The following is a 26,952-nucleotide window of genomic DNA, read 5'->3' as shown; positions in this document are numbered from 1 at the left end:
TGTGAAGCAGTGCCTGGAGTGGCTATAAAGGCCAATTCTAGAGTGACAGGCTCTTCCACAGGTGCTGCTGAGAAATTTGTTTGTCGGGGCTGTTGCACAGTTGGCTCTCCCCTTGCGCCTCTGTCTTTTTTCCTGCCAACTGCTAAGTCTCTTCGACTCGCCACATTTTAGCCCTGTCTTTATGGCTGCCCGCCAGCTCTGGCGAACACTGGCAACTGACTCCCACGACTTGTGATCAATGTCACAGGATTTCATGTCGCGTTTGCAGACGTCTTTATAGCGGAGACATGGACGGCCGGTGGGTCTGATACCAGTGGCGAGCTCGCTGTACAATGTGTCTTTGGGGATCCTGCCATCTTCCACGCGGCTCACATGGCCAAGCCATCTCAAGCGCCGCTGACTCAGTAGTGTGTACAAGCTGGGGATGTTGGCCCCCCTCGAGGACTACTGTGTTGGAGTTGCGGTCCTGCCACCTGATGCAAAGTATTCTCCGGAGGCAGCGAAGATGGAATGAATTGAGACGTCGCTCTTGGCTGACATACGTTGTCCAGGCCTCGCTGCCATAGAGCAAGGTACTGAGGACACAGGCCTGATACACTCGGACTTTTGTGTTCTGTGTCAGTGCGCCATTTTCCCACACTCTCTTGGCCAGTCTGGACATAGCAGTGGAAGCCTTTCCCATGCGTTTGTTGATTTCTGCATCTAGAGACAGGTTACTGGTGATAGTTGAGCCTAGGTAGGTGAACTCTTGAACCACTTCCAGAGCGTGGTCGCCAATATTGATGGATGGAGCATTTCTGACGTCCTGCCCCATGATGTTTGTTTTCTTGAGGCTGATGGTTAGGTCAAATTCATTGCAGGCAGCCGCAAACCTGTCGATGAGACTCTGCAGGCACTCTTCAGTGTGAGATGTTAAAGCAGCATCGTCAGCAAAGAGGAGTTCCCTGATGAGGACTTTCCGTACTTTGGACTTCGCTCTTAAACGGGCAAGGTTGAACAACCTGCCCCCCGATCTTGTGTGGAGGAAAATTCCTTCTTCAGAGGACTTGAACGCATGTGAAAGCAGCAGGGAGAAGAAAATCCCAAAAAGTGTGGGTGCGAGAACGCAGCCCTGTTTCACGCCACTCAGGATAGGAAAGGGCTCTGAGGTGGAGCCACCGTGTTGAATTGTGCCTTTCATATTGTCATGGAATGAGGTGATGATACTTAGTAGCTTTGGTGGGCATCCAATCTTTTCTAGTAGTCTGAAGAGACCACGTCTGCTGACGAGGTCAAAGGCTTTGGTGAGATCAATGAAAGCAATGTAGAGGGGCATCTGTTGTTCACGGCATTTCTCCTGTATCCGACGAAGGGAGAACAGCATGTCAACGGTCGATCTCTCTGCACGAAAGTCACACTGTGCCTCAGGGTAGACGCGCTCAGCCAGCTTCTGGAGCTTGTTCAGAGCGACTCGAGCAAAGACTTTCCCCACTATGCTGAGCAGGGAGATTCCACGGTAGTTGTTGCAGTCACCGTGGTCACCTTTGTTTTTATAGAGGGTGATGATATTGGCATCGCGCATGTCCTGGGGTACTGCTCCCTCATCCCAGCACAGGCGTAGCAGTTCATGTAGTGCTGAGAGTATAGCAGGCTTGGCACTCTTGATTATTTCAGGGGTAATGCTGTTCTTCCCAGGGGCTTTTCCGCTGGCTAGAGAATCAATGGCATCACTGAGTTCCGATTTTGTTGGCTGTATGTCCAGCTCATCCATGACTGGTAGAGGCTGGGCTGCATTGAGGGCAGTCTCAGTGACAGCATTCTCCCTGGAGTACAGTTCTAGGTAGTGCTGAACCCAGCGGTCCATTTGTTTGTGTTGGTCAGTGATTATGTCCCCTGATTTAGATTTGAGGGGGGCAATCTTCTTGATGGTTGGTCCAAAAGCTCTCTTCATGCCATCATACATTCCTCTGATGTTTCCGGTGTCTGAGGCCAGTTGAATATGACTGCATAGGTGTTGCCAGTAGTCGTTTGCGCAGCGCCTGGCTGTTCTTTGTGCAGTGCTTCTGGCTGCTTTAAGTGCTGCAAATGTTAAATCGCTGGGGGCTTTCTTGTAGTTCAACAGTGCAATGCGCTTAGCGGCTATGACAGGTTCCAGCTCTTCATTATGAGATTGAAACCATCTTGCATTTCTCTTCGCACTTTTGCCGTAGGTGGTCAAAGCTGACTCATAGATGGCGTCTCTGATGTGGGCCCACTTGGTCTCAGCATCCCCTGTGGGAGTGTTTTGAAGGGCTGTTACAAGTAAATTTAGAAATTTTTGTAACAGCTGTGGGTGAGAAATTCTGCTCGTGTTGATGCGCGGGTGGCCCTTCTGCTTGGAATGATGCAACTTCTTTGGTCTGAGTCTAACCTTGCTGCACACCAGGGAGTGGTCGGTGTCGCAGTCCGCACTGTGGAAGCTGCGTGTGATTTGAACACTGTTTAAGGCGGCTCGCCTTGTGACAATGAGGTCTAGCTGGTGCCAACGACGTGATCTTGGGTGCCTCCATGAAACCTGGTGACAGGGTTTAGTGTGAAAGAACGAGTTGGTGATGCAGAGGTTATGATAGGTACACAACTCAAGCAGTCTCTGCCCGTTCTCATTCATCCTTCCAACGCCAAAGAAGATTATCTGGGCATTATCACATTGCTGTTTGTGATTGCTTGCTGTGTACAAATTGGTTGGCACATTTCCTACATTACAGTCAATGGTGACTATACTCAATATCCAGAGGTCGTGAAAGGCACTATAGAAATGCAAGTTCTTTCTTTCTATATTCCACTTTTCAAATGTCTGTTGCGTGTCTATAGGACACTAGGACATGTCTTGCCCTCAGTCTCTCGGTGGGTTATCTGTGTTTCAGGTATCTTGTCAGAGTCTCTGCTGTGATTGTTCTGTCACACAACCTGTGTTGTCCCAGTTTTAAAATCAGCGCAGGGATCATTTCATGAATTCATCATCCTGGTACATCACTTTGTCCATCAGGGGTGTATGTTAGAAAGCTGGGCCCACAACCACCATGGTGTGTGGTATGGGGTGGGGGAAGACTTACGATATGCAACTCTGGGTGGGAGCTCAAATTCATAAAATTACCCTCTGTATCTGGAAAGTATCTTCCTTTTGGTGTCACCTGTGGCTCAATGGGCCGTAGTCTCGCCTCTGAGGGTTGCAGACCCACTCTAGAGACTTGAACACAACACTCCCAGTGTAACACTGAAGGAGAGAGCTGCACTGTAAAGGCCTGCTACCCGATTCGAACCCAACGGGACCCGACGACATGTGTTTGGTTCGGGTCAGGTCGCACTTCCGGGTCTGGCATTCGGGCTCGGGTTGGGTTGGGCCAGATCGGACATGCCCTATCACCACCTCAGGTAAGTGACTCTAATGTTAATTTACTTTTTAGACTTTAAAGGTGGTTTTGTTACAGTTATTTTAAGCTTGTGTAGGTAAGGAGCAAATTGAAAATTAGAATTAGAATTAGAACATTACAGCGCAGTACAGGCCCTTCGGCCCTCGATGTTGCGCCGACCTGTGAAACCATCTGACCTACACTATTCCATTTTCATCCATGTGTCTATCCAATGTCCACTTAAATGCCCTTAAAGTTGGCGAATCTACTACTGCTGCAGGCAGGGCGTTCCACGCCCTTACTACTCTCTGAGTAAAGAAACTACCTCTCACATCTGTCCTATATCTATCACCCCTCAACTTGAAGCTATGTCCCCTCGTGTTTGCCATCACCATCCGAGGAAAAAGACGCTCACTATCCACCCTATCTAACCCTCTGATTATCTTATATGTCTCTATTAAGTCACCTCTCCTCCTCCTTCTCTCCAACGAAAACAACCTCAAGTCCCTCAGCCTTTCCTCGTAAGACCTTCCCTCCATACCAGGCAACATCCTAGTAAATCTCCTCTGCACCCTTTCCATAGCTTCCACATCCTTCCTATAATGCGGTGACCAGAACTGCACGCAATACTCCAGGTGCGGTCTCACCAGAGTTTTGTACAGCTGCAGCATGACCTCGTGGCTCCGAAACTCGACCCCCCTACTAATAAAAGCTAACACACCATATGCCTTCTTAACAGCCCTATTAACCTGGTTAGCAACCTTCAGGGATTTATGCACCTGGACACCAAGATCTCTCTGTTCATCTTCACTACCAAGAATCTTCCCATTAGCCCAGTACTCTGCATTCCTGTTACTCCTTCCAAAGTGAATCACCTCACACTTTTCCGCATTAAACTCCATTTGCCATCTCTCAGCCCAGCTCTGCAGAAGGTAAGTTAACTGATGGTCGGGTCGAGTGCAAGAAAAAAATGGAAGGACTCGGGCTGGGTCGGGCTCGGATGGGGTTCTGTCGGGCTCGGGTTGGGTCTCATTTGCTGACCTGAGCAGGCCTTTACTGCACTGTTACCACATGGAGTGGTTGAGGGGTAGATGCAATTTTCTCCCCTCCCCCTCTTCTCCAGTATTGAGTGTTGGCTCCTTGCTGGAGCCAAATCCTGCCCTCACCTGAATTCCATACACAAATGCAGTTGGAGTGAGGAATCCCTGGATGACAATCAGGAGCAGGAAAGCTAACTGATTTACTGTAACTCAGGGGACCTGAGGCCACCTGTAATGCTGCAGCTCCCCGTTAACATGGGAGTTAATGGGGATTGAATTGGGGGTCTTGCTGGTCCAGGCTCGTTCAGTTCCTCACTTGATAAACTCGCAACCCCAGTGGCAGAGAGATTAGTAAACGTCCTCTATTGGCTCTGGCCTTATTAGTGCCATCTTGGCTCCAGTGGTCGCACTTCAACACCGAGTCGAAAGGTTATGGGTTCAAACTTACTCCAGGACTTGCAAACATAATCTAATTTGACGCACTGAGAAAGTGCAATAAGCAATGGGATGTTAAACCAAGGACACGATGAATGTAAAAGAACAGGGAGTTCTCCCAGTGTCCTGCCAAACATTTATCCCTCACCCTACATTATCTAAACTGAACCTCTGATCATTCATCACTTTTATTCTTTATGGGACATGCTGGGCTGGATTTAATAGTCCCGAAAAAAATGGCAGCCTGCATGTGCGGGCCGCGAGTTGCCACGCCTCCGCGAGGTAGTGTATGGCGGCACATTTGAATACGCCCCCCCATCACGTGGCGGGTGCGTGGCTCTGCAATGCCAGCAGTGGCATCAGCTGCCTGTGCGCAGGCACTGACGCCATTTTTAATGGGCACCCAGCCCTGCCAGCTCATTAAAAATTTTAAAGGAATACCATCCGCAATGTACCGCATTATAACCTATCGCTCCTTCCCCCAGCCAATAACAATTAAATGCAATATTTGCCCTCTCCCTGTCTAAAACACTTACCTTCAACACTTGACCATACTCCCCCACAAACGTATCAAAGTGCAGAGGTCACCCCTTCCCACCCTCCCCGACACTAGTCATTTACTTTTGACCCCGTTTCCCTTCTCCTCCCACTACACTAAAAATCATAAGTTCCCTCCTTCCCACATCGGTGGCGCCAACTTTCCCTGGACAGGAAAGTGAGGGCGTGTGAGTGCCAGCCGCCATTCGGAAGATCGTGGCCTGAAGGTAAGATTGATGACAATTTTATTTAAATGTATGCATTATCTTAATTTAAATGTGTTAAGTCGGGTCCTGTCGCCCAGCGTTGCGGGGGTGGAGTGGGGTGGTGGGGTGGGGTGGGGTGCCCACGGAGCCTCCGGGAAGATCAGGCCTGGCACTCCCGGTGTCGGGCTCTGTGGCGGGCCGCTGCCCGGATGATCGTCTGGCCCCCTCAACCGCCGTGGGGCCCAACATCGGGAGCTCAGTAAAATCCCGGCCACTGTGTGCAAACTAGCCTCTCTGTTTGCAATATAACAATATTTATTGCATTTTGAAAGTAATTGATTGGTTCTGACATGCTTTGGGGCATTGAAAGAATATGATAAGGTGCAATATAAATGAAATTCTATTTCTGTGAAGCACCTTGGAATGTTTTATCATGTTAAAGGCGCTATATAAATATAGGGTTGTTGATGTAATTTCTATTGGTGAGACACAGTGCATGTGAAATTACTTTAGGTGTGTTTTGGGGCCTAAAATGTTTGCACCCTAACCAGGAGGCCAGAGGCCAGCCAGAAATTAGCCAAGGACAGCCACTCGATAAAGGTCAAGGATTAAATGTAGGTTCTAGAGTTTTCACTTTGGGAGCAATCAGTGATCCTGGAACAAATCGTGCCCAAAATTGTGCTCGTCTTGAGAAGCGTTCTTTTTCAAGTTTCTTCTCAAACGTATTTGCATATTGCCGAACACAAACTCTGCCCTGAGCCAGCACAATCCGATAGCATTCGAAAACATAATAGTCTTTTAAAAATGTTTCTTTCAAAAATATTCCTTGATGTATTTGAGAGTTGCAACTTGGTGCCATTTGATTAACACAGCTGAAAATGGTGTTTTTTTTTACAACAAATAAGCATCTGTGAGTAACCTAATCTTAAGTAGCTTAAAAGTACTTTAAAAAAACTATGCAGAACCATTTGCTAGTTATATTGGGATACAGTAGTCAGTTAGTAAATTTTTTTTAAAAATCAGTCAAAAGCTTTTAAATTGTAACTATTAGTGTTCTTGTGTCCAAAAGAGCAAAGTAAATGTTTGGAGACTCCGCAAGGGCCTGCAAATGAGTGCTATTAGCAGAAACTAATGCCGATTTATTCACTCTGGAGTGTGGCCAGTTTTGCGGGCAGGGATTGCTTCCAGCGAGATGGGTTTTAAACAAGTGCAAATGATCGTGGAAACTCCATTTGTGTTGAATGTGATTTGCATTTAAAATGCTGCAATCTTCAGGTTACGATGATTTTAGGCAAATTGCACCAATAAATCTAGTGCAACTGAGTGGAAAATCTACCCCTGGATTTCTGAGGAAGACGTTTCTCAAGCAATGTGCACTACTGGCACACAGCAGGCAGCTGGTCAGAAAATCATAGGGGCTGTGCCCACCCATTAACGTCAATGGGTAGAAAATCACACACAGTTCTCCAGCAATATCCTGATCAGTCACCTGCTGTGTGCCAGTGGTCTCGGAAAATTCTGCCCCATGTTTGTCTGGCTCTAGCTGTACCAAGCAGTGCTTTCGTTTACTGGACTGCTGGAAGAGCTTCCCATTGCACTTGTCTCTGGTGTGGTACTTGAACCCAGGCTTTCTGGGTGGAATTTTATGCTCTCCCCCGCTGCAGTTTGGAGATCCCTTCCACCCTGACCTACCTTATGCCTGATTCCTGCGCTGCTCCTCGGTGTCTGGTCACTGCAGCTACAGCAACAGACACCGCCTTTGATGGTCTCTAATTGGTTCTGTAAGGCCAGGACGTCCGGTGACGAGGTCCAAATCCTAAATCCTGATCGGCACTAAATTTGGCGGGCCTTCTGTAGGAGAGGGGATGCAGGGATCTCGGCGTCGGTTTCCCCCGACGCGAGACCCCCGCTGCCAGCATAAAATTCCCCTCTCTGAGTGAGGGGCAAGAGTGCTACCAACTGAGCCACAGATGACACCCATTCAGAATCTGACAGATAACGAGAGTTCCATTGCAGTGACGAACTCGGCAGGCGATTCTGAATTTCACAAATTTGTTTTTACAGTCTTAAAACAGGACCAACAATCTTTGTGCATTACAAATGCATAAAGGATATATTATAATATTAATCCACCCCATAGCAACTGGGGCTTTACATTGGAAAGATCAAGCCATCACCTCATTGATGGCTCACTCGGTGCGATACAGAGCAGGAAAACCCCTGGTCTGTGTTGAGTAAGCTGATCTGAAGCGAGTGTGGGGAAATTATAATTGGCCTCGGGTGCTTCCAGGAGTCAGCGTTGGCTTGGCGTTGACAGTCTGAGTCAGGAGGATGTAGGATTGGCCACACTCCAGACTCGAACGCGTAGGCTGGCAATTCACTGCAGAACCGAGGGAGTGTCGCATTGTCGGAGATGCCCTCCTGAACGAGAGGTTAAAACAAGGCTCAGTCTTCCTGTTCTGGTATTTCAAGAAGATATTAAAATTGGATGGCACATTGCGGGTGAGAGGTTACGCAACCTCTTAGGTGGACGTAGAAGATCATTTTGGTACATTTTGAAGCAAAGCGAAGATTTTCTGCTGATGTCCTGGCCAACATTTATCCCTCAGTTAGCACCACTAAAAGCACATTAATAATAATAATAGCACCACTAAAAACATATTGTCTGGCCGATTTTTCATTGATGTTTGTCGGACCGTGATATCCTTAAATTGGCAGTTATCTTTGCCTACATAACAACAGTGACTTCACTCCAAAGGTACTTCATTGGCTGCGAAGCATTCTGAAACATCGCTTGGATATGAAAGGCAATACATAAATGCAGGTTCTTAATTTTGTCCCTCCTTTCATCCTGTAGTCATGGCCAAGGAAGAGGTCAAATAGAATCACAGAATTGTACAGCACAGAAGGAAGTTATCCGGTTATTTGTTCTTTCCTAGTTTTTCTCTACAGCACTGCAGTTTTTTTCCTTTTCAAGTGTAGATCCAATTCCCTTTTGAATGTTTTGAAAGTTACTATTGAATCTGCCTCCACCGCCCTTTCAGGCAGCGCGTTCCAGATCACAAAGACTCGCGGCGTAAAAACAAATTCTCCTCGTGTTCCCTCTGGCTTAATAGGGTTCTTATTCCTGCTATCTAGTGAGCCATGCAGGAAGGTATGTGAGCCTGAATGTCGATTGTAAACAAGTTCAGGCTTGTCTATGATGCCTCCTATTAAAGCTAAGGCTCAAGCAAGAGGAACAGCCAGGTGTGGGGCAGGATCACTGTCTACACGCAGGCAATTGTAACGCAGGATGTGTCTCGTCATCAAGAGAGAGGGGAGTGACCAGAAATTTGGGAGCTGGAATCACTACAAGGTGGTTCTAAGAGGAGTGGTGCTTGAGGTTTCTTCATCAGTCCTGCAAAATCAGCCATCAATAGACTTAATGGAGATGTGAGTAGCAAGATCCCTCAACTACAAGAAGAAAGTCAAGTTCCAGACTAGAGTAGTTATCGGGTTGATAAGTAAGCTGTAAACTGAGCAGCAGAGAAATTGGGGGAATTTTATGCTATCCCGTACAGTGGGTTTAGAGGCAGGGAGAGCATGTAATTGGGTGGGATGGTGGCGGGTGGAGACCCGCCTATGAATGGCCAACCCGCCCTGCTGCTAATTGAGGCCCTTAATGCCCAATTAAGGGCGTCACGCTGCTGCCGCTGCAATTAGCCAAGCAGTGGGCGGGCCTGTCGCTGCATGGGGAGCATGGCAAGAAAAACTGTGCGGGTTCCTTGCCGGCTCCAGGGGGTGCCCACTGAGAGCCACACCCTCTGTTCTTGCTGCTGACCCCACTACACACCCCTCCCCGCAACCCCCACCCCACCAACCCCTCCTTCCCTGACCTACCTGTGGTCTGGGTCCAGTGCCGCTCCTGGGCCTCGCGTAGGTGCTCCACCAGCAGCAGCTACCACCTCTGCGGTGGCACTGCTCAGTTAAAGAGCTGCTGGCCACTGATTGGTCAGCAGCTCAGAGAGGGCGGGACTTCAGTCACCGGGGTCCTCGATCCCGTGGAAGCCTTCCCCCCAATGTCCACTTAAGTGCCTGTTTGGCATTTGATTCGCCAGGCCTCCCACAGAAGTGGTGATATGGGGTTCTCGGTGGCACTTTTGCTGGAGGTCGAGACCCCCGTCGCCCGGATAAAATCTTGGCCATAGTGTTCAACTTGTACGGAACCTTGGTTAGACTGCACCTGGTCTTCGTATTGTAGAAAATAAATGGAGGCACTGGAGAAGGTGCAAAAAAGATTTACTACAATGATACCAGAATGGAGAGCTTATACCTAGCAAGGAAGGCTGAACAAGGTGGGGCTCTTTTCTGTAGAAAAGTGAAGACTGAAGGATGACTTCTTAGAGGGCTTTAAGATTAGGAAAAGGTTTGAATAGGATAGATGCAGAGCAGATGTTAACATCTGTGGGGAGACCAGAACTATAAGATATTCACGAATAAATCAAATAGGGAAGTCAGGAGAAACTTCTTTACCCAGGAAGTGGTTAGAATGTGGAACTCACTACCACAGGGAGTGGTTAAGGTCAGTAACATAGATGCACTAAAGGGAAGTTAGATAAGTGCATGAGGGAGAAAGTAATAGAAGGATCTGCTGAAGGTGTTAAATGAAGAAGGATGTGGGGAGGCTTGTATGGGGCATAGACACCGGCAAAGACCTGTTAGGCTAAATAGCCTTTTCCTGTGCTGTAAATACTATGTATGTAAACATTGAAAGCAATAATACGAAGCTTTTACCCTTTATGAGAACCTCCCTGCCCATGGAGCTACAATTGTTTCCATTTGAAATGACCCTTCAAGAAAAAAGGAGCAAAGCCAACACAGGTACTGGATGGTGTCAGGTGCTGTTTTGTGTGAAATCTTAAGTTTGCTTGTGACTTGTTGACTGAGCCTTGGATACCAAAGGCCTTTCTCCACCACATCATTCTGATTTGAGTGATTAGATTTAGATTAGAGATACAGCACTGAAACAGGCCCTTCGGCCCACTGAGTCTGTGCCGACCATCAACCACCCATTTATACTAATCCTACACTAATCCCATATTCCTACCAAACATCCCCACCTATCCCTATATTTCCCTACCACCTACCTATACTAGTGACAATTTATAATGGCCAATTTACCTATCAACCTGCAAGTCTTTTGGCTTGTGGGAGGAAACCGGAGCACCCGGAGAAAACCCACGCAGACACAGGGAGAACTTGCAAACTCGACACAGGCAGTACCCAGAATCGAACCCGGGTCCCTGGAGCTGTGAGGCTGCAGTGCTAACCACTGTGCCACTTTGCCACCCTTTTTTTATTAGATTAGAGATGCAGCACTGAAACAGGCCCTTCGGCCCACCGAGTCTGTGCCGACCATCAACCAGATGAGGAGAAAAGAAAGACTTGCATTTTTATAGCGCCTTTCATGACCTCAGGACATCCCAAAGCGCTTTACAGCCAATGAAGTACTCTTGAAGTGTAGTGACTGTTGTAGTGTAGAAGGCATGGCAGACAATTTGCGCACAGCAAGCTCCCACAGGAAGCCTCAGGTTTCTGCCTCAGATAATGGGAGCTGGCACACATCATTACTGGAGCACAGGATTAATGGTATTGGTCTCAAAGTGTGGGATGGAGTTAAGGGAAATCCCCCAACCTCCATGGCTGTTATGAACCATCATGTCTGTTGCATGTCATCATTGTCTTGTGAAGTGGTTCAGTGAAGGACTCGGCTCACATTCTCCTGGGCTTCCTTTCTCCTGGCTGTATAATGGCTTTCATATGTTGGATGCCCAGTATCGGTGCTTGATGGCTAACTCCTCCTCTCCCTCTGCTCCTTTTTCCATTATCTCTTCATCCTCAGATGCAACGGCGATGGCTTCATTCCCAGTAGGGACCCTCGCTCGAGAGGAATAAGGGTTTAAAGGAGGGATAAATTACTTCAGTGCCCATCCTCAGTAAATATTTCTGTATTGTTGTGATCTGGAATGCACTCCCTGAAAAGCTGGTGGTAACAGATTCAACAACAACATTCAAAAGGGAATTGGATGTATACTTGAAGGGGAAGAAAATTACTGAGCTACGAGGATAGAGCTGGAGGAGTGGGACTAATGGGAGAGCTCTGCCAAAGAGCCAACACAGGCCTGATGGGCGGAATGGCCTGCTTCTGTGCTGTACCATTCTATGATCTGCTGCCGTAATCTTTGGCAACACCCTATCTGTTTTTTTTTTCGGGTGCCAATTTTAATGGTATTTTCTGTGGTTGACGAGCTTTTTGAGCTCATAATATCCTGTTTTTTTTAAATATATAAAATAAAGATAAATAACATATTTTGGAAGTTACATTGTTTTTGGGCAGGAGCCCTGCGTTTTGTATCTAGCTCATGTCCGTACCTGCAGTCTCATTGAGAGGCCTCACTTGGGGTATACCTACACCTGTAAGGTGTGGCCTGTTTGTTATTGTAGTTATGCCAGGTCAGTTCACACGTAACATCTTGTCATCTGTTGATTCTCCATCACAGATTTGATTACACAACATCTCAAAATCTCTCTGGCTCAGATTTCTTTAACAGAAATTATTTTATTGCTACTCTAACCAGGTGACAATTTGAACATCGGTTCGCTTTGGGCTTGCTCGGCGGGGAAGGAGGGAGCCAGTCTAACAGCAAAGCTGCAGGCCTCGGTTGTGTCAGGTTTCTTCACCCAGTGTTTTAATCAGTGCATTTTCAACATCCAACATGGTTTAATCAGACACATTCACAAAGAAAGTTTACACAGCATTTAACCATTGAAATCAACCATTTATATTTTCATATTTTCAACCGAGCTTCCGGTTGCTTGCCATTTCAATACTCCCCCCTGCTCTCATGATCACATCTCTGTCCTGGGATTGCTGCAATGTTCCAGTGAACATCAACGCAAGCTCAAGGAACAGCATCTCGTTTACCGATTAGGCACACTACGGCCTGCCGGACTGAACATTGTGTTCAATAATTTCAGAACATGACGGGGCCCCCCATTTTACTTTTATTTTTAGTTATTCTTTTCTTTTTCCTTTTAAAATTTTTTTTCTGTGTTTATTTTATTTTATTTCATCTTAGTTTGTTCAGTTTGCTTACCCACCGTTTTTTTTTCATGTTTGTACTTGCGGCTGTTCAATTTTCAGTCCGTTAACACCCTATCTGTACTAATGCTTTGTCTTTCAACACACCATTAACATATTGTTTGCCTTTGCTCCATGACCTTCTGGTCAGCTATTCTGTGACCTTGTCCTATCAACACCTCCTTTGTTATCTCTTGCCCCACCCCCGCTTTACTTGCTTATAACCTTTCACATTTCTAATATTTCCTAGTTCTGAAGAAGGGTCACTGACCTGAAACGTTAACTCTGCTTCTCTCTCCACAGATGCTGCCAGACCTGCTGAGTATTTCCGGCATTTCTTGTTTTTATTTCAGATTTCCAGCATCCGCAGTATTTTGCTTTCATTTATATTTTCAACCTGGGAATGGATTCGGGAGAGAGTGGGGCAGAAGATCTGTGGCAGCATTACCAGGAATTTGCTCTGGATTGGATATTCTAGGCCTTGCTTACATTGGAATTGCTGTCTGCTTCAAACAAGGTTACCTGAGTTGGTGGGGGAGTTGGACGGAGTGCGGGAGTGGTGGGGGTGGGTGGGGGGGATGGCGGGCAAGTGCCAAGAGAGGGGACTCTAAGGCTGGGGCGTTTCACTGCCTCCAGCCTAACAGAGCAGCAGTGGCTGGTATATTCAGTGAAAGAAGGCGAACTAGACCACTGCCCCTCACCCTACCTGGTAGGAGCCCCAGGTCGATCGCCAATATGGAAGACAGATGCCCTCCTCCTGACCTTGCATACCCTGGTGGGGTCAATGAACGTCATCGGGGGAGGGATAAGGCAGATATTAGCCCTTCTGCAAGGACTTTGGCCTCATGGATTTTTGACCCGTGCAATAGTGTGTCTCCGCTGGTCTATATTGAAAAGGTGAAATGCCAACAAACAAAAATGCTTTTGTGGTGTTTATTTCACCAAAGTGTCATAAAAGCACACTGACCTAACTTCAGCTGCCTTTAAAGGGGCAGTACACTGTGTTGGAAGATTCTAGGCAGGTCCGTTTCTTGGAGGGTCCTGGCCTAAATCCCTAGGCAGTTCTCACTTCCACGTCTGCAGTGGTCACTGTGCCTCCTTTAACAGGCCGGTTCCTTCCTGGATCAGCCACTGCTAACTTGCTCAGAAAACCCCCATTGCAGAGCTACCATGACAGACACACTGACACAGCTGTAGACAGTATATTTCACTGTGCACTGAATATCGTCATAGTTTTGAAAACTAATATCACAATATTATGCATTCTGCCTTGGGAAACCAGTAACTGATGTGTCAGGCAGGTAAATATTGATAATTGACTCTGAGACTGCTCTTAATATAAACGCTGGATTGCATCCAGTCCCGGTCATCCTGACTGAAACTGCAGGCAATCACAAGGGCTTTGTCAAAGCAAGCAGGAAAAAACCGGGATGAAGCAGGAGAAAAACAAGATGAGCTGCTCCAGGGCGAGTCAGATCCACCTTAATCTAGAACAGTTTAGTCTCGCATGGAGCGAAGATTTTGGATATCAAAAATATTGAAGGCAAAGCAGGGAGAGTGCAGATTTTCAACAAACTTTCCTTTAAGCACAAAATCCCTGGACGTAGAGAAAGAAAACTTTCATTTCTCTAGCGCCGTTTCAAACTCAGGACGTCCCGAACGCTGTACAGCCAATTAATTATTTTTGAAGTGTAGTCATTGTTGGAATGTGGGAAATGTGGCAGCCAATCTGCACACAGCAAGATCCCACAGACAACAATGAGATACTGACCTGATAATCTGTGTTTTTTACTGATGTTGGTTAAATATTGGCCAGGACACTGGAGGGAGCACCCATGCTTTTCTTTAAAATGGTGCTGAGGATTTTCTATGCCTGAGAGGGACGACAGCATTATGGTTCCTGTATCAAGTCACTATCCAGTCTGTCTGCTTTTTTTTATTATTAGTTCGGGGGATATGGGTATCGCTGGCTAGGCCAGCATTTATTTCCCATCCCTAATTTCCCTTGAACTGAGTGGCTTGCTGTAGAGGCCTGCTTTATGTCGGGAAAAAGAACCCGACCGAACCACAGCGGGCCCGAGCCTGACCCGGCCCGAGTCCCTCCGATTTTGCCCCGAGCCCGAGCCGACCTGAACCCGCCACTAGTTGGCCCAACCCGAACCCGACCTAACCATCCCTTTACTTAGGTTCCTGACATTGAACCTGCAAGAAGCTGCAGCGCATGCCCGAGACGTCATAGTGACGTCACTTTGTTCACTGCACAGACTCAGTTTCGTCCCGGACTCCCAGCTCAGGTAAGTTTTTAAAAATTTTTAATAGCAGAGCACTTACCATGTGTGTCCGGCCCGACCCGACCCGACTCGATCTGGACTCGGCCCGACCCGACCCAACCCGACTCGATCTGGACTCGGCCCGACCAGACCCGAGCCCGAAAGCCAGCCCCGGAAGACGGGCCCGACCCGACACGAACCCAACACGTGTCGTCGGGTCCCGTCAGGTTTGGGTCGGGTAGCAGGCCTCTAGCTTACTAGGCCATTTCAGAGGGCATTTAAGAGTCAACCACATTGCTGTGGGTCTGGAGTCACATGTAGGCCAGACCAGGTAAGGATGGCAGATTTCCTTCCCTGAAGGACATTGGTGAACCAGATGGGTTTTTGCAACAATCGACAATGTGATGTGGCCCAGTCCAGGAGCTTCCCCACCCTTTGAGCAATGACATATCAGTGCTTTGTTAATCCGTGCCTGCTCCTACACAGTGACAATAGCAGCTTGTTCAAAGCGTGCAGACAGAGTCCTGGCAGCTGGAGGATGATGTGTGGTGCGTGTAGAACTAAATAGAAAAAGGAGTAACTCTGTTATCATTAGGGTAAAGATTCCAATTCCCATAGTGGGAACAGTACAGAGTGAGGTGCCCACCTAACTTGTCACCTTCTCACCTGAGTGTCTGCTTTAGCTGTTCATTACTACACGCGTGCTGAGCTCCTGCCTGTGGAACAGGTTGCCCATCCGAGTTCCCCTGTATACAGGAGGAAGGAATGTGTGACGCACCCATGTCAGAAGTTCACCCTTCAGTTACAGGAAAAATTACAGCTTCCCTTCTCAGTGAAAGCTTTCAAACTCAATTGCACGAGTGAAATGTCAAATATTTCCTGTGTTTTGAAAATGCCAAGTCAAAATCCATCTATTCACTATTTTAACATTGGAATGTGGACATTCTTACTGTAATAAAAATACCTCCCCCCAACCACCATCTCTGGTAAATAGTGTGTGTTTTTGAACATTGTCACAGATGCTGCACTGTCAACATGTTTAACAGGCGGAGTTTGTCGAGCAAAGATGCTCCAAAACGTCCGTGCGCATCGAGTGATAACACTGAAGAAATGACTGTACATCAGCATAATTTTCATCCTGACAAGTTTAACTCTGTCAGAGGTGGAAAGTTAGAGACTTTCCTGTACGGGAGGCGCCATTCTTGTGACTTGTATCTGTGCAAAGTACTCATTCATTCACAAATAAAGGAGTTTCCTTGCCCTCTAATGGGGCTTCAGCACCAAAGCTTAATGGAAGTTACAGTGAGCAGTCCACAAAATTGGACGGCACACAACCAGAGGGGAGGTGACCGTCTACCGATCTGTGAAGATTTACCATTCTGCTTTCCCGTGAGGTCGCAGGAGAGAAAACGCAGACAACAAAATGGTTCGCAAAACTCTCCGCCACTGAGGCTTTGCCTCATCTCATGTCTGGGTCTGTTGTAGATAAGAGATTGATTCATATGTTTAGTCACCAAATCCACTATCATTGCTGTTTGTAGTATATATAAATGATTTGGAGGAAAATGTAGCTGGTCTGATTAGTAAGTTTGCGGACGACACAAAGGTTGGTGGAGTTGCGGATAATGATGAGGATTGTCAGAGGATACAGCAGGATATAGATCGGTCGGAGACTTGGGCGGAGAAATGGCAGATGGAGTTTAATCCGGACAAATGTGAGGTAATGCATTTTGGAAGGTCTAATGCAGGTGGGAGGTATACAGTAAATGGCAGAACCCTTAGGAGTATTGACAGGCAGAGAGATCTGGGCGTACAGGTCCACAGGTCACTGAAAGTGGCAACGCAGGTGGATAAGGTAGTCAAGAAGGCATACGGCATGCTTGCCTTCATCGGTCGGGGCATAGAGTATAAAAATTGGCAAGTCATGTTGCAGCTGTACAGAACCTTAGTTAGGCCACACTTAGAATATTGCGTGCAATTCTGGTCGCCACACTACCAGAAGGACGTGGAGGCTTTGGAGAGGGTACAGAGGAGGTTTACCAGGGTGTTGCCTGGTCTGGAGGGCATTAGCTATGAGGAGAGGTTGGAAAAACTCGGATTGTTTTCACTGGAACGACGGAGGTGGAGGGGCGACATGATAGAGGTTTACAAAGTTATGAGCGGCATGGACAGAGTGGATAGTCAGAAGCATTTTCCCAGGGTGGAAGAGTCAGTCACTAGGGGACATAGGTTTAAGGTGCGAGGGGCAAAGTTTAGAGGGGATGTGCGAGGCAAGTTCTTTACACAGAGGGTGGTGAGTGCCTGGAACTTGCTGCCAGGGGAGGTGGTGGAAGCAGATACGATAGCGACGTTTAAGAGACATCTTGACAAATATATGAATAGGAAGGGAATAGAGGGATACGGGCCCCAGAAGTGCAGAAGGTGTTAGTTTCGGCAGGCATCAAGATTGGCGCAGGCTTGGAGGGCCGAATGGCCTGTTCCTGTGCTGGACTGTTCTTTGTTCTTTGTTTGTTTGTATGATGCAACTGCCAGGATGGTAGAAGGCAAACTAGATGGGCCTCGGGCTTTCTCCATCCAGTAATTCCTATGTTCCTAAAACGAAAACCGAACCAATCGTTAAAAGACAAGGGAATAAAAGTCAAAAGACTGAATTCACAATTAAAATTCGCAAAGCGATGCCTTTCTTCCGAGAATGAATAAAAGAAAAGAAGGGCCAGGCAGCAAACTCCTGAAAGCATTAAAAAGGTACGTCAATATTTGTGACAGTAAGATTAACATCAGGGCTGTTTGTAGACAGTAGCTAGAAGACTGCAAAGACATTGCCAGTACTGCAGCCTCTTTCAAAAGGTATTCCTGCAGTAGTGTAGCATCAAAGCTACTGAAATAAGTTGTCCAATAATAAGGATGAGTTTAAGTCCTGTCAGGCAAACTGAACTTCAGATGCGCTCCACCCAACTTGTGTTTTAGGCGATGGGGGAAGTGGCGGGATGGGTGAATGATGAGGAGGCGAAAATTGTCCTTACAATCTTTTACAAGTTTAGGAAAGTTAAAGAAAATATTTCAACCTAATAATTTGTTAGTAGAATAATTTTGAGTGGGGGAGAGTCTGTTGAACAAGCGAGTGGGGCTGGTCTGTGAAAGCTAAGAGGGGTCAGTCGTGTTTGCAAATATGGGAACAATTATCATTTATAGAAGCAGCCTCCAGCTAGGTATATTTTATCTCAATCTCAGGCCAAAGACGTTCTCATAAAGGGTATACATTCATAGTTCAGCCAAATGTTCTTTTTTTAATTAACCTTTCCGGTCATGCAGTTTACTTTTCGAGACTGACATACGGAGTTACAAAGGAGGCCAATGTTATCTATTGAATTCTGTTTATCTGTAAACCTTTCGAAAGGCCTGTGCTTCCCTCCCAGCATGTGATACGATCAGAGCTTACCCTGATTAAATTATACTCCTCAGCCCTGTTGAGAAGGGTATAAGTGCGGAAAGTGTGGCCAATCAGGTGGATGTTCCAATATGAGGAGAGTGTTATGAAGGTGAAGATTTTGCCAATTACCAAAGGTCTCTCTGAAATTGTTGAGGTTTTTGGGGTAATTTTAAACTTCGTCCTCCGGAGATTTGCGTTGTCTAAATCTTTTAAATGCTGAATAGGAGGGAACCTATTAAAGGTACCAAATGATATGGGGATAGTGCGGGAAAATGGCGTTGAGGTAGAAGGTCAACCATGGTCTGGTTGAATGGCGGAGCAGGCTCAAGGGGTCAAATGGCCTACTCCTGCTCCTGTTTCCTGTCATTTTGAGCCATGTTTGGAACCATGGGGCATAGTCCAGATGGGCCAAATGGCCTACTTCTGTGCCATAAATTCTAGAAACTTCTATGTTTACTAGAGGTGAGGATGCGTTCTTTTGGGAAGAAGTCACTTGAGACAACATGATGTCTGTGATATGACAGGAGTGGGCATGGAAGAGAGCAGTGCCACAGTGTGGACTGTGGGGCAGAGATGTTCAAGCAGGATTGAATGGTCAGCAATGGGAGAGGGTGAGGAAGGACAGTGAGCTACAGCCACCGAGAACAATGAAGAAAGACTTGCATTTACATAGCGCCTTTCACAACCTTGTGACATCCAAAACATCTTTACAGAAAATGACTTACATTTTCTGAAGTTTAGTCACTATTGTAATTAATATATACTTGTGTATATATGTATAGCACCTTTAAAAATTTATTCATGGGATGTGGGTGTCGCTGGCTAAGCCAGCATTTATTGCCCATCCTTAATTGCCCTTGAGAAGGTGGTGGTGAACTGCCTTCTTGAACCGCTGCAGTCCATGTGGGGTAGGTACACCCACAGTGCTGTTAGGAAGAGAGTTCCAGGATTTTGACCCAGCGACAGTGAAGGGATGGCAATGTAGTTCCAAGTCAGGATGGTGTGTGACTTGGAGGGGAACTTGCAAGTGGTGGTGGTCCCATGCATCTGCTGCCCTTGTCCTTCCAGGTGGTAGAGGTCGCAGGTTTGGAAGGTGCTGCCTGAGTAGCCTTGGTGCATTGCTGCAGTGCATCTTGTAGATGGTACACATGGTTGCCACTGTGCGTCGGTGGTGGAGGGAGTGAATGTTTGTGGATGGTATGCCAATCAAGTGGGCTGCTTTGTCCTGGATGGTGTCGAGCTTCTTGAGTGTTTTTGGAGCTGCACACATCCAGGCAAGTGGAGAGTATTCCATCACACTCCTGACTTGTGCCTTGTAGATGGTGGACAGGCTTTGGGGAGTCAGGAGGTGAGTTATTCACTGCAGGATTCCTAGTCTCTGACCTGCTCAGTAGCCACGGTATTTATATAGCTACTCCAGTTCAGCTTCTGGTTAATGGTAACCCCCAGGATGTTGATAGTGGAGGATTCAGCGATGGTAATGCCATTGAATGTCAAGGGTAGATGGTTAGATTCTCTTTTGTTGGAGATGGTTATTGCCTGGCACTTGTGTGGCGCAAATGTTACTTGCCACTTATCAGCCCAAGCCTGGATATTGTCCAGGTCTTGCTGCATTTCTACACAGACTGCTTCAGTATCTGAGGAGTCGCGAATGGTGCTGAACATTGTGCAATCATCAGCGAACATCGCCATTTCCGACCTTATGATTGAAGGAAGGTCATTGATGAAGCAGCTGAAGATGGTTGGGCCTAGGACACTACCCTGAGGAACTCCTGCAGTGATGTCCTGGAGCTCATTTGATTGACCTCCAACAACCACAAACATCTTCCTTTGTGCTAGGTATGACACTGACAAGCGGAGAGTTTCCCCCCTGATTCCCATTGACTCCAGTTTTGCTAGGGCTCCTTGATGCCATACTCTGTCAAATGCTGCCTTGATGTCAAGGGCAGTCACTCTCACCTCACCTCTCCATGATGCTTTCGAAATGAACAGTTTGGGGATAGATTGGAAAGGTTGGAAGGTTTTGAGAGGAGTTTTTTTTGAGGGGGCTGTTGCTAGCAGTTGTGAAGGTTGCAGAGATGGATCTGGAGACGAGCCAATCAACTGTTCACACTTTTGTATAGCATTATTTTACTTTCAGCCTGAGTGAAAAATTATTGGTGTGGGGCTGGGGGATGGGGGTTGGGGTGGGGGGAGGAAGGTGGGGGCGGGTGGTGGAGGAGGGGGGAACGGGGGAGGATTTTGCTGTCAGAACATCAGGTAATTTATGTAGAGTTGCTGCCAACAGCACTAAAGGCAACCTTGTAACACAAAGATGTTCTGAAAGTACTTCAAACTGAACTAAAGTGTTTTTTTATAATGTTCTAGTGTCAGTGCCCCTGAACGCCAAGTTAAACTTGTCCGATCTGTTCAGGTTGTGTGCCCTAATGACTGGTAGCTGGGAAATCTAGTAAAATAATGCTACTAGCACCATCTAAAAATAACTTAATCTGCATCTAATTGGGCAGATGCTGTAACTTGTGACTAATTCTTTCTCCCCGGTATCATTCGTGACTCAGTGATTCAGTCCAGTTTACACAATATATACCTTTAAAAAAATTTTGCTTTACAATGGACGCACACTTTAAGAAGTTACAGGTCAATTTCACACCCTGTTACCAACTAATTCAATCTTGCTGTTTGAGCTGGATGAATGACTTTGACTGGTGTAAGATTTACAGGAAATGTAACTGCTGGCTAATTGCAGAAACTGAAGGGGGTTGGATAGAGATGACTTCATCCCTCACTCGTGTGGGTGTGAGCTGCAGAATTACCACATCTGATTTGCCAACAGATTACCGAGCACGAACAGCCCTGCATTAAAGAAAATAGTTAACTTGCTGCCACTCAGCCAGCTCCCTCTCTTTCTCTCTGTTGTACAAAGTGAGACTTTCTTTGGCAGTGTTTTGCGTGGAGAGAAGTTCACAGCCAAGAATTTGAGGAGAAGCTGAGACTGAGTGTGTGTGAGAGAGAGAGAGAGAGAGAGAGACGGGTAGGGAGGGACTTAATGTACAATGTCAACACTTCAGTTTAAATCAATTCCTCTTGGACTGAAGGGAGCTGAGAGCAGGTCAGGCTTCTCAGTTCCAGCTACATTCTAGGGGAGGGGAAAGCTGCCTCAGTCATTACCTTGGACGTTTTTCAGCCCCGAATACTGTACATTTTTTTGACTGCTGCTTTGTGTATGTGTGTGTGCTGGTAGAAGGAGCCCTTTGCAGATGACGTGGACCAGCACTATGAGTAGCGGGTACAGCAGCTTAGAAGAGGACTCTGAGGAGTATTTCTTCACTGCAAGAACTTCTTTCTTCAAGAAGCCACAAGCTAAACCTAAATCTGATCGAGTAAGTGCAGTTTTTCTTTTAGTAGCAACATTTTTGAAAGCAATGTTAGTAGATTGAATGGAATCAAAAAGAATGTAAGCTGCAGATATTATTAGAGTTAAACAATTGGTAAAAAGGACAAAATAACCAATTTTTTAAAAACCCAATATAAAAGACTAAGACTCGGTAACAATGTACAGTAACTGTTAGGTGTGTAAAGCTTTTGAACTGTTTGCTCCTCCCAGGCGACCAGTGCCTTTCTGGCATCAGTCCATATGTTGGTGTATACTTTTTTCATTCGTTCTTTGGATGTGAGTGTCGCTGGCAAGGCCAGCATTTATTGTCCTTAAGAAGGTGGTGGTGAGCTGCCTTCTTGAACTTCTGCAGTCCATGTGGTGCAGGTACATACACAGTATTTCTGTAGTGGTTTGATACATCTCATTGCATTGCTACACCATTTCAGAGGGCAGTTAGGCATCCACACTGCTTAAAAGTGAGGCGGAGAGGTGTAGGGAGAGTATTCCAGAGCTTGCAGCCTAGGCAACTGAAGGCACGGCCACCAATGGTGGAGCAATTAAAATCAGGGATGTACATGTCACATGTAGGCCAGACTAGGTAAGGACGGCAGATTTCCTTCCCTGGAGGACATTAATCAGGTGGGTTTTTTAAAACAACAATCTTCATGGTCATTATTAATTAGACTAGCATTTTATTCCAGATTTAATCATTAATTGAATTTAAATTCCCGAAGCCACCTTGGTGGGATTTGAACTTGTATCTCCAGAGTATTAGTCCAGGGCTCTGGATGACTAGTCCAGTAATATTGTCACTTTGCTAACGTCTCCACTTGAAATTTTTGTTTTGGTATAACTTTTGGTAGTATTTATGTATTCTATTTTAGAAAGCGAGCTAAAGGTGCAAAGTAGGGTCGGTGGCTTTGTCTACACACAAGTTTATTGCATTGGTTTGCTACATTCTCAACTTTGTTTTCAAATCCCTCCATCGCCCCTCCCTATCTCTGCAACCTCCTCCAGCCCCACACCCTCTGAGATATCTGCACTTATCTAATTCTGATCTGTTGTACGTCCCCAATTTTAATCGCTCCTCTAATGGTGGCTGTGCCTTCAGTTGTCTAGGTCCCAAGCTCTGGAATACCTTCCCTACACCTCTCCGCCTCATGTTCCTCCTTGAAGATTCTCCTTAAAATCTACCTCAAACCAAGCTTTTGATCATCTGATCTAATACCTCATTATGTAGCTCGGTGCCATATTTTGTTTTATAATGTTCCTGTGAAGCACTTTGGGACATTTTATTGCATTAAAGTTGTTACAACAATACAAGTTGTTGGTGAATGTGACACTGCTTCTGCACAATTACAAGTCATTGATGTCAGATTTATGGAGGTATATTGCAATAAATGATTGATTAATTCTGCTTATTTTTAACTTATGTAGTCACTAGCTGAAGTTAAACAGAGCATACCTTGTACCTTTAGTACTTGTATTCATTGGTAGAGTGTTGGGTTAATACTGGTTAACTGTCCACTCCTTTTATAAGATTCACATGAGTAGTTGTCATCAGGAGATATTTTGTTACTACTTTAACAGTAGTGGAAGGCACAAGTTAAACAAGCACCTCTTCTGTTTCTTGTGGAAGAAGTAGCTTCCGTTCTCCTCTTCTCCACTTTTCCTGCGAAGAGGAGTTGGGTTCTTACTGGGGTGTAGCCCCGCAGGCACTTAATATCCCATTTAACTGCCCACAACTTGTGGGTGAGCCCACAACAGTCAGCAGACCACCTGACTCGGGTAGGGGGCATCAGTATTCAGCCCCTTGAGCCTGTTCTGCCATTCAGTTAGATCACAGTCTTGAAGGACAGTTCATTTAAAAGGAACAATGTGCCTCCAGATCTCATCATTGTGGGATGTAGTTCTTTTTATAAATTTGCTCTTAGGATGCAGGCCACACTGACTAGGCAGTGTTCACTGCCCATCCCCAGATGACTTGAGACTGGAGTTGATTGTAGTTCCATTCCTGATGACCGCAGGCTCTTGCTTCAAGCAGTGGTTGTTAAAAGAATAAACAGGAATCCTGAGCCATTTTTACCCCACCTTAAGTCACAGGCTCTGAAACCAATTGGGATACTGAAGCAGGAGTGAGCAAAGTTCCATTAGTGCCCCTTGCTCAGGTCCAGGATGTGCTCCCACTCCTGAACGCAGTCCTACTGGAAAATGTGTGGATGGATTAGTGATATATGGGATGGAGTTCTGATAGATTCTATCTGTGGTTTAATAGCTTGCCAGTTTCCACGATCTAGACTGGCAAATGTCAAATGGTCACTATAGGAGAGGAGCTACCTCCTGTCTGCCAATACCTGTTAAAATTGAATACCCTAAGGAAAAGTAAGGCCAAAATTGGGGGATGGTCCTGGTTTCATACTCACTCCCCATATAAAATGTGCTTTAAATTCCAATCGAATTGGATCCAATAACCTATTGGCCAAAATTTGAAATGGCCAGATGTCAAATTTCCACACTAGCGCTGACCTCGTATTTAGCCTTGTCACATATGTCACATATTTCAGTAAACTTTACGATACAAGAGAAACAAATTTAAACTGCATTGTTGATTGCATCACTGCTTTAGTCAAGGCCAGTATAAAGGACATTGAACTTTTAGATAAGTGATTTGCCATGACTTCATTTGAACCACAGGTTACATTGTCCCTCGTGCAGCTCAAGTTTTCAGTGCCTATTGTTCCTTATCCTTTAGAAAAGGTGCAGTCCAGATATTGTTGCACTGTAGTGTATAGGGCAGGGAGCGTTACTAAAAAAAAAAGGTTGTCTTGCATTGGAAGCTGAAGAAAGAAAAGATATTGCCCTTTTTTACAACTCAGAAATTACCCAAAGTGCTTTACATTGGGTAAAATACTGAGTGACATGCTGTGCATAGCACAATCCCACCAAGAGTGCTGAGATGAATGACCAGTCATCTGTTTTTAGTGGTGTTAGTTGAGGGAGGAACGTAGACAACTGGGAGATCTTCAATATCCAGGCAAAACACTGGAACAGTAACATGGGACCTCACTTTAACATCCCAGTCAGGGCAGCACCTCTGACCAGTGCAGCACTAGATCATGTAACCAAATCTGAAATGGGGCTTCAATTTACAACCTTTTGATGCTGACTGATCTAAATTGACTCCCAGTTGTGCGATGCCTTAATTTCTAAAAATCTCATCCTTGTTTTTCAAATCCCCCATGGCCTCACCCCTCTGTAATCTCCTCTAGCCTTACAACCTTCTGAGATATCTGCACTCCTCCAATTCTAGCCTCTTGAGCATCCCCAATTTTAATCACTTCACCATTGACAGTCGTGCCTTCAGTTACCTGGGCCCTAAGCTCTGGAATGCCCTCCCAACACCTCTCGACCTCTGTCTCATTCTTTAAGGCACTCCTTAAAACCTACCTCTTTGACCAAGCTATTCATCACCTGTCCTAATATCTCATGCTGCAGTGTCACATTTTGTTTGATAATGCTCCTGTGTAGTGCTTTGGAATGTTTTGTTACGTTAAAGGCACTAAAGAAATACAATATGTTTGAAGCAGAGTTAACGTTTCGGGTCAGTGACCCTTCTTCCAGTTCCGAAGAAGGGTCACTGACCCAAAACGTTAACTCTGATTCTCTTTCCACAGATGCCGCCAGACCTGCTGAGTGGTTCCAGCATTTCTTGTTTTTATTTCAGATTTCCAGCATCCGCAGTATTTTGCTTTTACAATATGTTTGACTTGGAGATGAGTCATGCTGACACTTGAGGCTGGTCAGATGAAGAGAGTCTGAGCGCGCCTTAACTGCAAACAAAACCAGCTCTACTTTTACATTAAGATAAAAACATGTTACAATTTCCTGATTTCAGTTCTCACTTTCATTTGTAGAAGTAAACACTGCTTGCAGGGGTGAGTTAACTATCGCCCTTGTGAGGATGACTTCATATCCTTATTGTTCCTGAATTATGATGATGTGGTTGGTTGATTTTTAGTCTGTTGTGAGGGTGTTCTATGGAAATTTCCATATGTCGAACCCTAATCTCCTCATGTCATCTAGGGATGGGCAATGAATACTGCATTGTCAGTGTGCCTACATCCCAAGAGCAAATTAAATTAAACAGCATTACATCCCATGCTGGTGAGTTGTGGAGGTACATTGTTCCTTTTTGAATGAACTGTTCTTCAAGACCATCATCTAACTGAAAAGTGGAATGTGCTCAAGGTGGCTGAATGACCGACTCCTGTGGCAAGCCATGCAAGTTCACAGAGTGGTTGTCAGTTAACACAGTGCTGAACCCAGAACCTGCATCAAAGCTGCCGCTACTTTGGGATCTCTCTTTTCCCAATTTCTTTACAATCAGTGAATGTTTCCCTCAAATGAGATCCCACTGACTGACTTTGGTTGACCAGCACTGAATGTGATTGCAGATTTTAGAATCCCTTCTGTCTGGCCTGATGTATATAAAGGCTAATACCATGACCAGTGTTTCCCTGCAAGCCATGCTCCATCCTGGGAGTGGCCAAACAGGAAATTAGCTGCATAAGTTTTGGACACTAAGCTGCATAACTTAGCTGCATAAGTTTTGGCTGGGAGCTCTAACTGGGCTGCATAGTGGACTGGCACTTTTAGGAGAGGAGGCAGGGGAGATTGATTTAGAAACTGGTTTTAATCCAAGGTCCTGATAATTCCAGGTGTAGCATTGATCCTATAGCAGTAATTAAACAGCAACATTTACTGGTGCGAAACACTCATGGTATCCCTTTTAAAAGCTTTATCTTCCAACTCCGATGTAAATCACTCAGCTCTGTGCTAGCTTTCTCTTTAATTAAACGTTTATCTTGTGTTCTTGGTGGAAAGGCTACAGTTGTCTAAGCTTTTTGAAGTCACTTATGCATCCAGATGGTGCACAGCACACATGATTACAGGAAAGATGAAGCTAAAGTGGAATGACTTAGCACAGGCCTATGCAATTAGCTTAACTGGAAGCCCATTTACCAGTAATGTTGCTAAGCCTGGGGTTGAGGTCCCAAGTGGGAGGAAAGGCATTTCCTGTCACATCCGATGTGTTAGATATTAGGTGACAGACACTTGCTCTGCACATGCCCCTTGCTCCCTGTTTTAAGCTGCAGATATGTTGTTCTTC

The 26,952-nt window shown here is 45.9% G+C and overlaps 1 protein-coding gene across 2 annotated transcripts in view; it reads left to right on the top strand.

Annotated features, from left to right (window-relative positions):
- Positions 1-26,952, top strand: part of rassf3 (Ras association domain family member 3) — a 183,354-nt gene that overhangs the window by 90,823 nt on the left and 65,579 nt on the right. Inside the window, exon 1 of one of the 2 annotated variants that reach the window (XM_068050332.1) lies at positions 21,259-21,786. The exons of the other annotated variant lie outside the window; for it this stretch is intronic. Coding sequence (XP_067906433.1) covers positions 21,664-21,786 — 123 coding nt within the window. The 5' untranslated portion in view covers positions 21,259-21,663. Of the gene's footprint in view, positions 1-21,258; positions 21,787-26,952 lie in introns of those variants that run through there. 2 annotated transcript variants of the gene reach the window in all.

This window comes from Heterodontus francisci, chromosome 18 (assembly GCF_036365525.1).
Source record: "Heterodontus francisci isolate sHetFra1 chromosome 18, sHetFra1.hap1, whole genome shotgun sequence".
In the NCBI taxonomy this organism is placed as follows: Eukaryota; Metazoa; Chordata; class Chondrichthyes; order Heterodontiformes; family Heterodontidae; genus Heterodontus; species Heterodontus francisci.
The sequence above is the reverse complement of the archived record's forward strand: the minus strand, read 5'-3'. Positions and strand labels throughout refer to the sequence as shown.